Source organism: Muntiacus reevesi, chromosome 14 (genome assembly GCF_963930625.1).
Source record: "Muntiacus reevesi chromosome 14, mMunRee1.1, whole genome shotgun sequence".
Classification (NCBI taxonomy): Eukaryota; Metazoa; Chordata; class Mammalia; order Artiodactyla; family Cervidae; genus Muntiacus; species Muntiacus reevesi.
This window is the reverse complement of record NC_089262.1, coordinates 66,466,101-66,478,677: the sequence shown is the minus strand read 5'-3', so window position 1 is coordinate 66,478,677 and position 12,577 is coordinate 66,466,101. Positions and strand designations below refer to the sequence as shown.

Genomic DNA, 12,577 nt, shown 5'->3' with positions numbered 1-12,577 from the left:
CAGATATACCCTGAACTAACTAGAGTGGGTACTGTTCTTGGAAAGTAAAAACCATAACTGCATCTTAATTCTAACTGGCTTAGGTGATAAAATCATCTGAAGAAGTAAGCTTAACAGGGATGTATTGATAATGTGAAGTGGTGCCAGGAAAGGGATTACTTACAAGCTGTTTGGATCCTTATTTTCCTTTACTCTAGACTAGGCCCCTTCATTTAGGATAAACCTTCCTTTTGGTTCAACTAAGATATTTTTCTCAGAGGAGCCAACACTAGATTCTATCCTTAGAAGTTAGTAATTTTCAATTTTAGTCTCATAAACTCCTAAATGTAGAATGAGAAGTTGACAGGTTGAAGTTGACTGGTCCATTCAAGTTTGGACATAAGTATTATTTTATTTTATTGTTTTGGTCATACTGCACAGCATGTGGGATCTCAGCCCCCTGACCAGGGATCAAACCAAAGCTCCCTGCAGTGGAAGTACACATTATTAACCACTAGACTGCCAGGGAAGTCTCAGATAGAAGTATTACTGAGTGTACTGGTAAACAATTATTATATTGCAAGTAACAGAAAACTCAGATTGAAGCTATATGAGCAAAAACTAAACAGTTTAAGGATATCTCTAGCTTCAAGAGAAGCTTGAAGTAGGATCCAGGCAGCTTTTTTCCACTCTCAGCTTTTTTTCGATTCCATTTCAAGTCAACTTAAGCTTCATGGACCTAAGATGGCACTTGGCAGCTCTAGGCTACAAAGTCTAAGTACAGAAGGGGTTAACAAAATCCAATTTTTGCCAACAGTCCCAGTGAATACCTCGTCTTATTTCACCCACTTGGATTTAGTCACATGTATATCCCTGAACCAATTATACCCAGAGGCACCCAAGAGTTGAAGGACAGGATCAATTTTAAACAGTACACATGGCTGAAAATAGAGAGAAAGATGACTTACCCAAAGTATAATCAGAATCCCTTGGGCAGGACAAGAAAGAGGGAACTGATGCTAAAAATTCAACTAATAAATGTCCACAATATTGGGATGAGGCACCTTTGCTCTGAATGAGGACTACACCTATTTGTGGGGAAAGGAATGTAGCAGTAGGGCTCATGAAGAGTTGAAGCTGGTGCTATACAAAGCAGAGTCAACAGAGACTGCAGACTAGGCTGCCACAGTCAGTATTAACACTAAACTGTCAAACCCACCACCCAGTACAATTATTCACTTTGATATCAAATCATCACAAGACATCTGTGACAATTCAATTTCCTGATCTCTTTTCGGATGGCTCTTCTGTTTCTTTTGCTGGATCCTTATTCTCCTCCTGTTCCACAGATTAGGACAATGACCAAAGGCCTGCACATAGCTCTCTCTGCTCTCTCTAAACCTCTTTCTTGACTTCAGTCATTCTCCATGTGTTAATGACCACAACCTTAAGTGTAACTTCCAAAACTTCATCTTCTAGTCCATCCTATGAGTCATGGAATTTTGTAAATTAATCCAGCTCTTATTTGCAAAACTCTGTGTCTTAGGGTCCTGGGCTTGTTCTTCTTTGGCCCCCAGTTCTTAGGCCAAAGCTTAATAATATGAAGGAACAAGAAAATCTTAAGTTGTACTCTGAATATTGGTTTATTGTTTGGTAAATGCCCCTTCCACTAAACACTAAGTTCCTTGAGGGCAGAGTATTCACCTGTGGTGCCAAAGCAAACATGACCATTCAGTAAGTTCATGTCAAAATGCACACAGCTTTCAGTGCAATGTAACTCCCTTCTACACCATTTTTGATATCCAGTTGTCTCTTTTCCACTAAACAGTCATAGTTAAGGAATGATGGCCAGTTTACTACCGCAGTCTTTCCCAGTTTTGAATAGCTATAATGTTAGGAATTATACAATTAGAAATATTAGTAGTATTATAAGAAGTAATATTATAGCAATATTAGGAACTGATTTCCAGCATTTAAATTCCCTTGCTATGCTTGATGTGTGCCTCCTCACACTTTCTGCATAAGGAGGCAAAAATCCCATCTCTTACTACCTAAAAAGTGACAAATGCATTTTTTTTCCTGACCCTTGGCATTTAGCACATGGTATGTGGACCTCACCTGTGTAGGCAGATCTGCATCTGGAACCCTGAATCTTAATTATCCAAGCAGGGAGAATCTAGAATTTATTTCACTTGTGACATCTAGTGTCCAGTGATGGTACAGGCAGCACCCTATCCAGACAGCTCCTAAAAACTGACTTTAATTTTGATATAGGTAGTGTCTATGATTTTACTAATGCTGTCTACTTCCCTAGAGTGTTTTTCTCTTCACTCAGCTTGGCCGTTTTTCAAGGCCCTACTCAAATGCCACCTGCACAGTGAAACATTAAAGGGACACCGTAACAAAACTGACTTCTCCCTTCACATGTCTTTACTGTAGGGTATATACCATTGACATGACATTCATATATAGCCTGATGGTTATTTAAATGTTTTTATTTAATCCCCCACTACATTGTGAGAATCTTCCAGAGTTGAGTGGCAATTGCCCTATCTCTAAATTCCTTGTATTTTGCCTAACACATTGTGGTCACTAAGGGACATGTGGACACAGGGATGAATTGGGAGAGTAGAATTGAGATATATACACTACCATGTGTAAAATAGATAGCTACTGTATAGCACAGGAAGCTTAACTTGGTGTTCAGTGATGACCCAGAGGGTGTGGGAGGGAGGTTCAAGAATGAGGGAGTATATGTACACATGTAGCTAATTTATCTCGTTATACAGCAAAGACTAACACAACACTGTAAAGCAATGATATTCCAATACAAAGTAATAAATAAAAGTTTAAAATATTTCTAAAATATTAAATTTGAGAGAGACGTGAATGAAACATAGGCTTATGTATCCATGTAATTAAGGAGAAAAATGAAGTTCAGATATATTATAGACTACCTAATTTCAGCCAGTCATGATTGGACTAAGTTAGAATGGTACCTTCCCAAGTCCTGAGTTGAAAAATCTTTGTCAAATGAAAATGAAAATCAGGTTTCATTTATTCAAGAACTTTGTGGTGATGTCAAATGGAGTATCTGGCTAATTCAGGACCCAAATGCATTTGCTTGACTGTACTGTGAGCAACACGAAGGCATCACTGTTGTCAGTCTCTGAACCCAGATCAATCCTTAATTTAGTGCGGCCTATCTCAGTCAGAAATAGAAGCCTGCAAAGGAAATTGAAAAGGGAAAAGCAGGGAGGGTGTGGTATATCCCAACACCTAAGGAGACTCAAGGAGAGCTGTCAATTGTTAACTGTTAAGTGAGGGCTGAAAAATGGATTTTGCAAGATAGTACTCACTGGTGATGTTGAGAAGAACCATTTCACTGGAGCGGTGAGACCAAAACCTAAGGTGGGAAAAAAAAAGAATAAAAAATAAGAAAATTAAGATAGTGAGTATAGCCTTTTTTCCCAGAATTTTTTTTTTTTTTTTTTTTTTTATCAAGGGAAGCAAATCATGAGGTGGTAAGCTGACTGAGGTTGACTTGTTCCTTCTTTAGTGGCTCAGTTGTGTCTGACTCTGCGACTGCATGGACTGTAGCCCACCAGGCTCCTCTGTCCATGGGCTTTCTCAGGCAAGAATACTGGAGTGGATTGTCATCTCATTCTCCAGGGGAATCCTCCCAACCCAGGGACTGAACCCAGGTCTCCTACTTGGCAGACATTATTTACCACTGAAGCACCAGGGAAGCCCAATGAGGTTAAGGAAGGTTAGTATTATTTTTCAAATGGAAGTCATTACAGCATGTTTATTTGTTGATAGGGAAGATCCAACAGAGGGGGAAAAAACTGATGATGAAGAAGAAAGCAAGTATGGCCAAGTCCTCAAGTAAGTAAGAAAAAAATGGGCTCAAAAGCAAAACTTGATCTGTACTACTGTTGCTAATGGATTCAGAAGTGCTCACTAAATGTTGGCTATTAAAATTTTGAGTAATGAATAGGCATCAAGTATACAAAATATAAGATAATTGTTTAAAGACACACGAAAGAGCTTGGACTTTAGCAGACTTCTTGTTGTTCAGTCACCCAGTCACGTCTGTTTGCGATCCCAAGGACTGCAGCTCACCAGGCCCGCCTATTCCTCACCACCTCCGGCAGTTTTCCCAAGTTCAGGCCCATTGCATCGGTAATGCCATCCAGCCATCTCATCCTCCAGCCTTCTATCTTTCCTAGCATCAGGGACTTCTCCAATGAGTCGGCTGTTCACCTCAGGTGACCAAAAAATACTGGAGCTTCAGCTTCAGTAACTGTCCTTCCAATGAGTATTCAAGGTTGATTTCCCTTAAGATTGACTGGTTTGACCTCCGTGCTGCCCAAGGGACTCTCAGGAGTCTTCTCCAGCACCACAGCAGGCTGTATTAATTCAAATTCTAGTTCTACCACTTGTTTAAGGTATCTTTCTTCTTGGGACTCTGTTTTCCTCTGTAGAACCTCATAGGGCTTCCAAGGTGGCGCTAGAGAGAAAGAACCCGGCTGCCAACGCAGGAGACAGAAGAGACCAGGTTCCGTTGCCGGGTTGGGAAGATCCCCTGGAGGAGGGCACCGGCAACCCAGTCCAGTATTCTTGCCTGGAGTATCCCATGGACAGAGGAGCCTGATGTTCATAGAGTTCATAGAGTCGCATGAGTCGACTTAGCACGCACCCACCTCATAAGGCTGTTGGCGGGCTTAAATGTGATTATCTGTGTAAAATTAACTGGCACTCTGTCTTATAAACGAGACTGTCATTCTGTCTATAATGCTTTTAGGCAGTGTCACACTCACTGAAATTTCTGGAACCCTAAGATAGATACCACAGAGGAGAGCCTTCAAAATGCACACCGGCCAACGCGCCGTGAAGCCAGCACACGAGGGAATTCCCCCGCCTCCTCGCCTTCGAGCGACACTATCCCTCCAGAAAGCACTGTCTTTAGGGAAAACGAAGACCAAGAACCCCCCAAAACATCCAGAAAACCAACCCTGAGTAAGGCTGACGAAACACAGACCTAGTTTGAGCCTGCGCCAAACCCGCCATGGCTGGGGCGTGGCACTGTCTTGGGCGTTCCTTCCCCCGTTTCCCTTTACGCTCTGCTAGGGCGGAAAGTATCGCGTGACGTGAGTTCTCGCGGGAATTGCATTCAAAAAGCACCGGCGCTTACCCGAGTTCCCGGCGAGAGAGTGGGCCGGTGATTGTGCGCTGCTGCCGTGGAGTTAACGTCGGGAATCTGAGCGCGGAGCGGTGCAGCAGCAGGGGAACGGGTGAGGAGAGAGGTAGGGGCCAGGGCCCCGGAGGGAGGTGAGTATGAAGGGAGAAGCGCGGGGGCGGCGTAGAGAAGGGCTCCTGGGGAGAGGAGGGCTGGGCCGAGGAATACCTGGGGCCTAGGTCCCCGCCCAAGCTTTTAGCTGGAGCAGCTTCTTCGGCGGAACTCAGCTCTTACAGACCAGGTTCCGAGCCGGCCTTAATATTCCGCTGGGCCGCTTCGACTTCTCCCGGGAATTCTGCGTAAATACGGAAAGTCGGGTCGGTTGCCTGGGTCTGGGGGATAACGAACAGTGGATCTGCGCTGGCTGTATGACGGCCGGCTGTATGACACATGTGGCAGTCCGATTCGAGAAAGGCTACAAGTGTACACCACACTCTGGATTTTAAAGACTACACTCTCGTTGATAATATGACGACTACATGTTGAAATGATAATCTTTGGGATATATTGCGTTAAATAACGTATTGTTAAGGTGAATTTCACCAGTATTTACTTTTTAAAATAAATGTGGCACCTAGAAAATTGAAAATCAACATGTCTTGTTCGCACTGTATTTCTACTGGACAGCGCTGCTCAGACAAGTTTCGTGTAGGACTCCGCTCTAGCTGCTTTTTACCCATTGCTGGTTTAATGTTAAACAAAAACGCTATTGTTACTGACCTTGTTTTATGGATGACTAAACAAGGCATCTCGGAAAAGGCAATGGCACCCCACTCCATGGACGGAGGAGCCTGGTAGGCTGCAGTCCATGAGGTCGCTAAGAGTCAGACACGACTGAAGTGACTTAGCAGCAGCAGCAAACAAGTCATCTGGTCCCATCACTTCATGGGAAATAGTTGGGGTAACAGTGACTGACTTAATTTTTTTGAGCTCCAAAATCACTGCAGATGGTGATTGCAGCCATGAAATTAAAAGACGCTTACTCCTTGGAAGGAAAGTTATGACCAACCTAGACAGCATATTAAAAAGCAGAGACATTACTTTGCCAACAAAGTTCCGTCTAGTCAAGGCTATGGTTTTTCCAGTGGTCATGTATGGATGTGAGAGTTGGACTGTGAAGAAAGCTGAGCCCCGAAAAATTGATGCTTTTGAACTGTGGGTGTTGGAGAAGAGTCCCTTGGACTGCAAGGAGATCCAACCAGTCCATCCTAAGGGAGATCAGTCCTGGGTGTTCATTGGAAGGACTGATGCTGAAGCTGAAACTCCAATACTTTCGCCACCTGATGCGAAGAGGTAACTCATTTGAAAAGACCCTGATGCTGGGAGGGGTTGGGGGCAGGAAGAGAAGGGGACGACAGAGGATGAGGTGGCTGGATGGCATCACCGACTTGATGACATGAGTTGGAGTAATCTCCAGGAGTTGGTGATGAACAGGACGGCCTGGCATGCTGTGATTCATGGGGGTGCAAAGAGTCTGACATGACTGAGCAACTGAACTGAAACAAGACATTGGAGAAATTGTCCAAGTTGATGCTGCCAGTTAGTACTGAAGGTGGGGTGACAGTTCAAGCAGTCTGATCCCCTGAGCTCCCTGTCTGCTACATGCTTTTTTCTGTTCTGAGAAGCAGAACAGAAAAGTGGTTAGGAGCACCAGGCTATGGAGCCAAATCCTGTTCCCATCTCACTTAGCCACTGGGTTATCAGTGTTATCACCTGTTATCAGGTTATCACCTGATAACTGTGGGCAAGTTACTTAACCTTTCAGTTTGCACCTATGTAGAAGTGGGGGGTTGTTGTTCAGTCACCAAGTAGTGTCTGACTCTTTGAGACCCCATGTACTGACTGCAGGCTGGCATGCTGCAGTCCATGGTTTGGGGGGGGGGTGACCCTTTTATCTCAAAGGGTTGTTGCGATGATTCAATAAAGTAATGTTTCATTTCAGTTCAGTCGCTCAGTCATGTCCGACTCTGCAACCCATGGACCACAGCACGCCAGGCCTCCCTGTCCATTGCCAGCTCCCAGAGTTTACTCAAACTCATGTCCATCGAGTCGATGATGCCATTCAACCTTCTCATCCTCTGTCATCTTCTCCTCCCGCCTTCAATCTTTCCCAGCATTAGGGTCTTTTCAAATGAGTCAGTTCTTTGAATCAGGTGGCCAAACTATTGGAGTTTCAGCCTCAGCAACAGTCCTTCCAGTGAATATTCAGGACTGATTTCCTTTAGGATAGACTGGTTGGATCTTCTTGCTATCCAAGGGAGTCTCAAGGGTCGTCTCCAACACCACAGTTGAAATGCATCAATTCTTCGGTGCTCAACTTTCTTTATAATCCAACTCTCACATCCATACATGACTACTGGAAAACCATAGCTTTGACTAGATGGACCTTTGTTGGCAAAGTGATGTCTCTGCTTTTTAATATGTTGTCTAGGTTGGTCATAACTTTTCTTCCAAGGAGCAATCATCTTTTAATTTCATGGCTGCAGTCACCATCTGCAGTGATTTTGGAGCTCAAAAAAAGTGAAGTCTGTCACTGTTTCCCAGTCTATTTCCCATGAAGTGATGGGACCAGATGCCATGATCTTAGTTTTCTGAATGTTGAGTTTTAAGCCAGTGTTTTCACTCTCCTCTTTCGCTTTCATCAAGAGGCTCTTTAGTTCTTCTTAGCTTTCCGCCATAAATGTGTCATCTGCATATCTGAGGTTATTGATATTTGTCCTGGCAATCTTGATTCCAGCTTGTGCTTCATCCAGTCCAGCATTTCTCATCATGTACTCTGCATATAAGTTAATTAAGCAGGGTGATAATATACAGCCTTGACATACCCCTTTCCCTATTTGGAACCAGTCTGTTGTTCCATGTCCAGTTCTAACTGTTGCTTCCTGACCTGTGTACACATTTCTCAAGAGGCAGGTCAGGTGGTCTGGTGTTCCCATCTCTTTAAGAATTTTCCAGAGTTTGTGGTAATAATGTTTGCAAAGCATCAAGTGCGATATCTGGTACATATTAGCTATAGTTTTTATTCAATCCTGGCTACCTTTCTCTGCAGATTGATAGGTTACTCTTAGACTTTCATTATACCTGTTGAAAAGTCACTTCCTCAGGGAAATTTTTCTTGTCCTTATTTCCTCTGACCCTGGCCACACGCCACCACCCAGATTAAGACTGCTGCCCTGAGTTATGGGCTCAGATAGCACCATACACCTCTCCCTCTTGCACTTACCACACTTGTAACTTTACATTACCAGTTATTCAACATCTTTCCAGTAATAGACTGTAAGATTCAAGAAGGCAGGCATATTGTCTGGTTTGAGGGTCACATTGTGTCCTCAGCAACAGCACAGTACCTGACACATAATAGGAATTCCAGCAAATCTTTAAAGTGAATGAGAGCTAATTTTGTGACTGCCTTGGACATTAATAACTGGGATATCTTGAGGCTAGTCCCATATTTTCTTTGGTAAATATTGATGACAATAGTACTTAGCTCAGGTCCATTAAGAGAATTAAATGTGATAGTGCATTTGAAGCACTTCTGCCTGGCAAATGGTAAATCCGTAGCAAATACAAATTGTTATTAACAGCTCAACAATTAATGGCTGGCTCCATCATGTACAGGCTTTAGAGAGGTCTTGCATTTTAGAGCAGTGATAGCCAGTCCTGGATAACATAGGATTCTTTTCTTTTTTTTTTTAACCCCCTCTTCTAAAACCCTATATTTCCTCCTCCGTCTTCATTCTCAAGACCTTCCTTCCTAATTTACTGATAAACTGAATCAGAAGGGCACTCATGCAGACGCTGAACACTGTTATCTACCTACTTATCAGTGTCTGTACCCATATACTTTACTTTCCTTTTTTTCCCAGTTTTTTAAATACATTTTTTTCCACTTATTTTTATTAGTTGGAGGCTAATTACTTTAGAATATTGTAGTGGCTTTTACCATACATTGACATGAATCAGCCATGGATTTACATGTGTTCCCCACTCCCGCCTCCCTCTCCATCCCATCCCTCTGGGTCTTCCCAGTGCACCAGCCTTTCCTTTAATTCAGATGAAACATTCATGTACCTGTCCAGAAATCAGACCCTGCACATTCATTACTCCAGTAGTTCTCCATGTCTTCTATATCATTAGTTTTTCTTTGCTTGATCTCTCCTTTGTCATACAAGCTTACTGTTGTTTTTTCTTAAAGAGTTTTTCATCTTAAAAAAAAAAAGACCCTACTGCATCTCCAGCTACTGCCCCGTTTATCTGCTCTTTGCAGCAAAACTGTGCTTGCTATCTACTGTTCTACCATTCTCTCCAATTAATTCCAGTCAGGCTTTTGCCCCAGTCTCCCCATCAAAACTATTCTTGGGGTCATCTTCTAGTTGACCTCCGTGAATTTAAATCCAGTGGCCGGTTCTCAGTGTTCACCTTATTTCATTTAGCATTTGGTGCAGTTTATCATCTACCTCCTTAATACATGTTTGTTTATTGAGTTCTAAGACAGCACATGCTCTTCCTTTTCCTCCTAGCTCACTGATCGTGCTTGAGTATCCTTTGCTGTCTTCTTTCCCACCTCATAACAGGGCTCCATCCTTTGTCCTCTTCTCTTTAATTATGCTCATACTTTGATGAACACAGAACTCAAAAATTTATGCTAATAACTCCCAAATTTATACCTCCAGCTTATACCCTTTTCTTACTCTTAGAGCTGTTACTTACTTGACATATATCATGTTTTAAAACTTAAACCTCTCATTTTCTTTCCAGAACATCTCTACCCACAGTTTTTGATGTGTCAGTTATTGGCAAATCTATTCTACTAGTTGCTTAGCCAGAAGCTTTGGAGGCCTTTTAAAATTCTCTTTCACACATCCCACATTCCATTTGTCAGAAAATCATGTTGGCTCTGCCTTCAGAATATATGTTAAATCTCATCACCTCCTGTGGTAGCCACTCTGGTATGAGTGGTCATCCCACCTGATCTTTCTGCTTTCAATTTGCTTCCCTCCCAACTATTCAGCATATCAGCCAAAATGATCCTTTTAAACAGCCTTTCTCTACTCCAGACTTGGTAGTGACTTCCCATTTCACCCAGAGTAGAAGCCAGAGTTTTTGTTTACAGTGGCCTGATCTCCATATTCTCCTCTATTATCTCCTCTGGCCTATATTCTATCTTGTTCATTCTTTGGACTTCTTCCACTGTACTGCTGCCCCTCTACCCGGAACATGCCTTCCCTGCTGCTAAGTCGCTTCAGTCATGCTTTCCCTAATGGCTAATTAATGGCTAATTCTATGATTCGCTGCAAGGCTTTGTTCAGAAGTCACCTGAGGGGCTCCCCATTCAACACATTTTTAATTTCTTCCTAGTTAGAATACAGCCACTTCTTCCAAGCTCACTTATCCTGTTTTATTTTTTTTCCATTTTTACTTTCTAGTGCATTTAGTTATATTATTATTGCTTGTCTTCTCCTACTGGAGGGTAAGTTTTATGAACGAAGAGCCTTTTCTGGGTCCGTTTGACCGCTGCTTGAGGTATCTGAAGTGCCCGGGATGGAGCTTGGCGCATAGGCATTCAAGAAACGTTTGTCGAATGAATGACTCCATCGACTGCAGACATGGGAGAATACCTTAAAAATGACTTGTTGCTCTTTGAATTCAAAGCTGAGTTAAGTCTAGCCTAGGAGCCTGGAACCAGTTAGGGAAGAATGATGAGTGAGGTTGCGCTCTATATTAAATGTTTAAGTCTTTGCTTGAAAATCTAGAACGAGGTTGTTCTTTAATTATTGTAAACATGGTGTCTGTTTTGCATGTGTTCTTATGAATAACTAGCAAAATGCTAGTGAGTCTGTTTTTAATAAAGTACATTTAATGTGGCAAATTTAATGTGTTCAGGAAGTTAACACTGTTGTGAAAACTTGTGGACATGCTCGTCCTTACCTTATCAATCTTATTCAAAGGTACCTTTTTATATTTAAGTAGAAGTTATGCTACTATGAAGTTTCTTGATTTCTTTTACTGTTCTCTTGACTTGGTTACCTGTATAGTGATATAATTATAAGATCATCCTACCTTAGCAGTTAAGAAATCTTAGCACACAACAACTGAATAGTTTCCTAATACTGCATTCCTTAGAAGCAAATTTAAATTGTATTCATCTTTTTTTTTTTTTGCTCTATTTGTTCTCAAATTGGGTAACAAAATAGTCAGACCTTACTCATAACAAGAAGGCAAATTTGACCATTTAAAAGTCAAAGAGAAAATCTTCAATACTGTGTTTTCATGTGGCAGTCATATTGAATGTATACATACATACAGAACACACTTGTGTCTTTTATTAGTGACATGAAGTTTTTTGTTTAAGTTTAGATACTTTTATTTCTTCTATTTACAGTAGACAGGAAGAAAATCATGGAGGCAGATGTAATAGCAGATCTTCAACGCAAACTCAAAGAGACTGAACAAGAGCGGCTGAAAGCGGCACAGTATGGTTTACAGCTAGTGGAGAGCCAGAATGAACTGCAGAATCAACTGGATAAATGCCGTAATGAAATGATGGCCCTGGCTGAGGTAGGACGCTGGACTCCTCTGTTCACCAGCTTGTGCCTAGCCACTGAAGATTGCTGTTGTCCAGTAGTCATTAATATTATTAATGTAATATTTTTCTTTTCTGAAAATTTTAGATCTAATTCCCACCCATCTGCAGGGAAATGAACTAAGTAAATCTCTAATTTTTTTTTTTTTTCCTGACTCTCTGTTCTGAGTTTGAAAAATATGTTCTCTTTCTTTACTCCATATTGAATTTTAGACTTTGGTTTGTCTTGATGCTATACCAAGTCTTTAGTTCTGTCCTAAAGTCTGGACTTCTGTATTCAGTTGCCCACCCATGGTCATCTCAGACTTAGCATAAACAGGATAGTTGATTCCCTACCCACTAACCAAACATGCTCTTGCAGAATTCTTTACCTTACTTGGTAACTATAAAAACATTTATCCAGTTACTTGAGCCAAAAATCTAGGAGTTTTACTCAATATCTTTCTGTCCCATATTTCTCATATTTAATCCACTAGTAGTCTCTAAACACTTGACCTACAGAACATCTAGTGCTCTAGGTCAGACCACCATCATCTCTCCCCTGGACTGTTATCGTAGCCTCCTGACTAGGTTGCTTGTCTCCCAGATTGCCATTCACACCATTCACTCTTTACACATCAGCCAGGTGGTCATTGAGGAGCACATAAAAAATCATGTCACAGTTCTGCTGAAAGCACAGAGCAGTTTCCCGTTTTATTTACAACAAAAACTGAATTCTCTACCTGGGTTTGTAGATCTCCATGTAACCTAACCTCTTTCAACCTTTGACCTTA

At 41.8% G+C, this 12,577-nt stretch overlaps 1 protein-coding gene across 1 annotated transcript in view; it reads left to right on the top strand.

Moving 5' to 3' along the window:
- Positions 1-5,169: 5,169 nt before the first annotated feature.
- The window catches only part of SPDL1 (spindle apparatus coiled-coil protein 1), a 28,340-nt gene continuing 20,932 nt past the window's right edge, over positions 5,170-12,577 (top strand). Inside the window, exons 1-2 of the mRNA XM_065905528.1 lie at positions 5,170-5,288; positions 11,604-11,779. Coding sequence (XP_065761600.1) covers positions 11,621-11,779 — 159 coding nt within the window. The 5' untranslated portion in view covers positions 5,170-5,288; positions 11,604-11,620. The remainder of the gene's footprint in view (positions 5,289-11,603; positions 11,780-12,577) is intronic.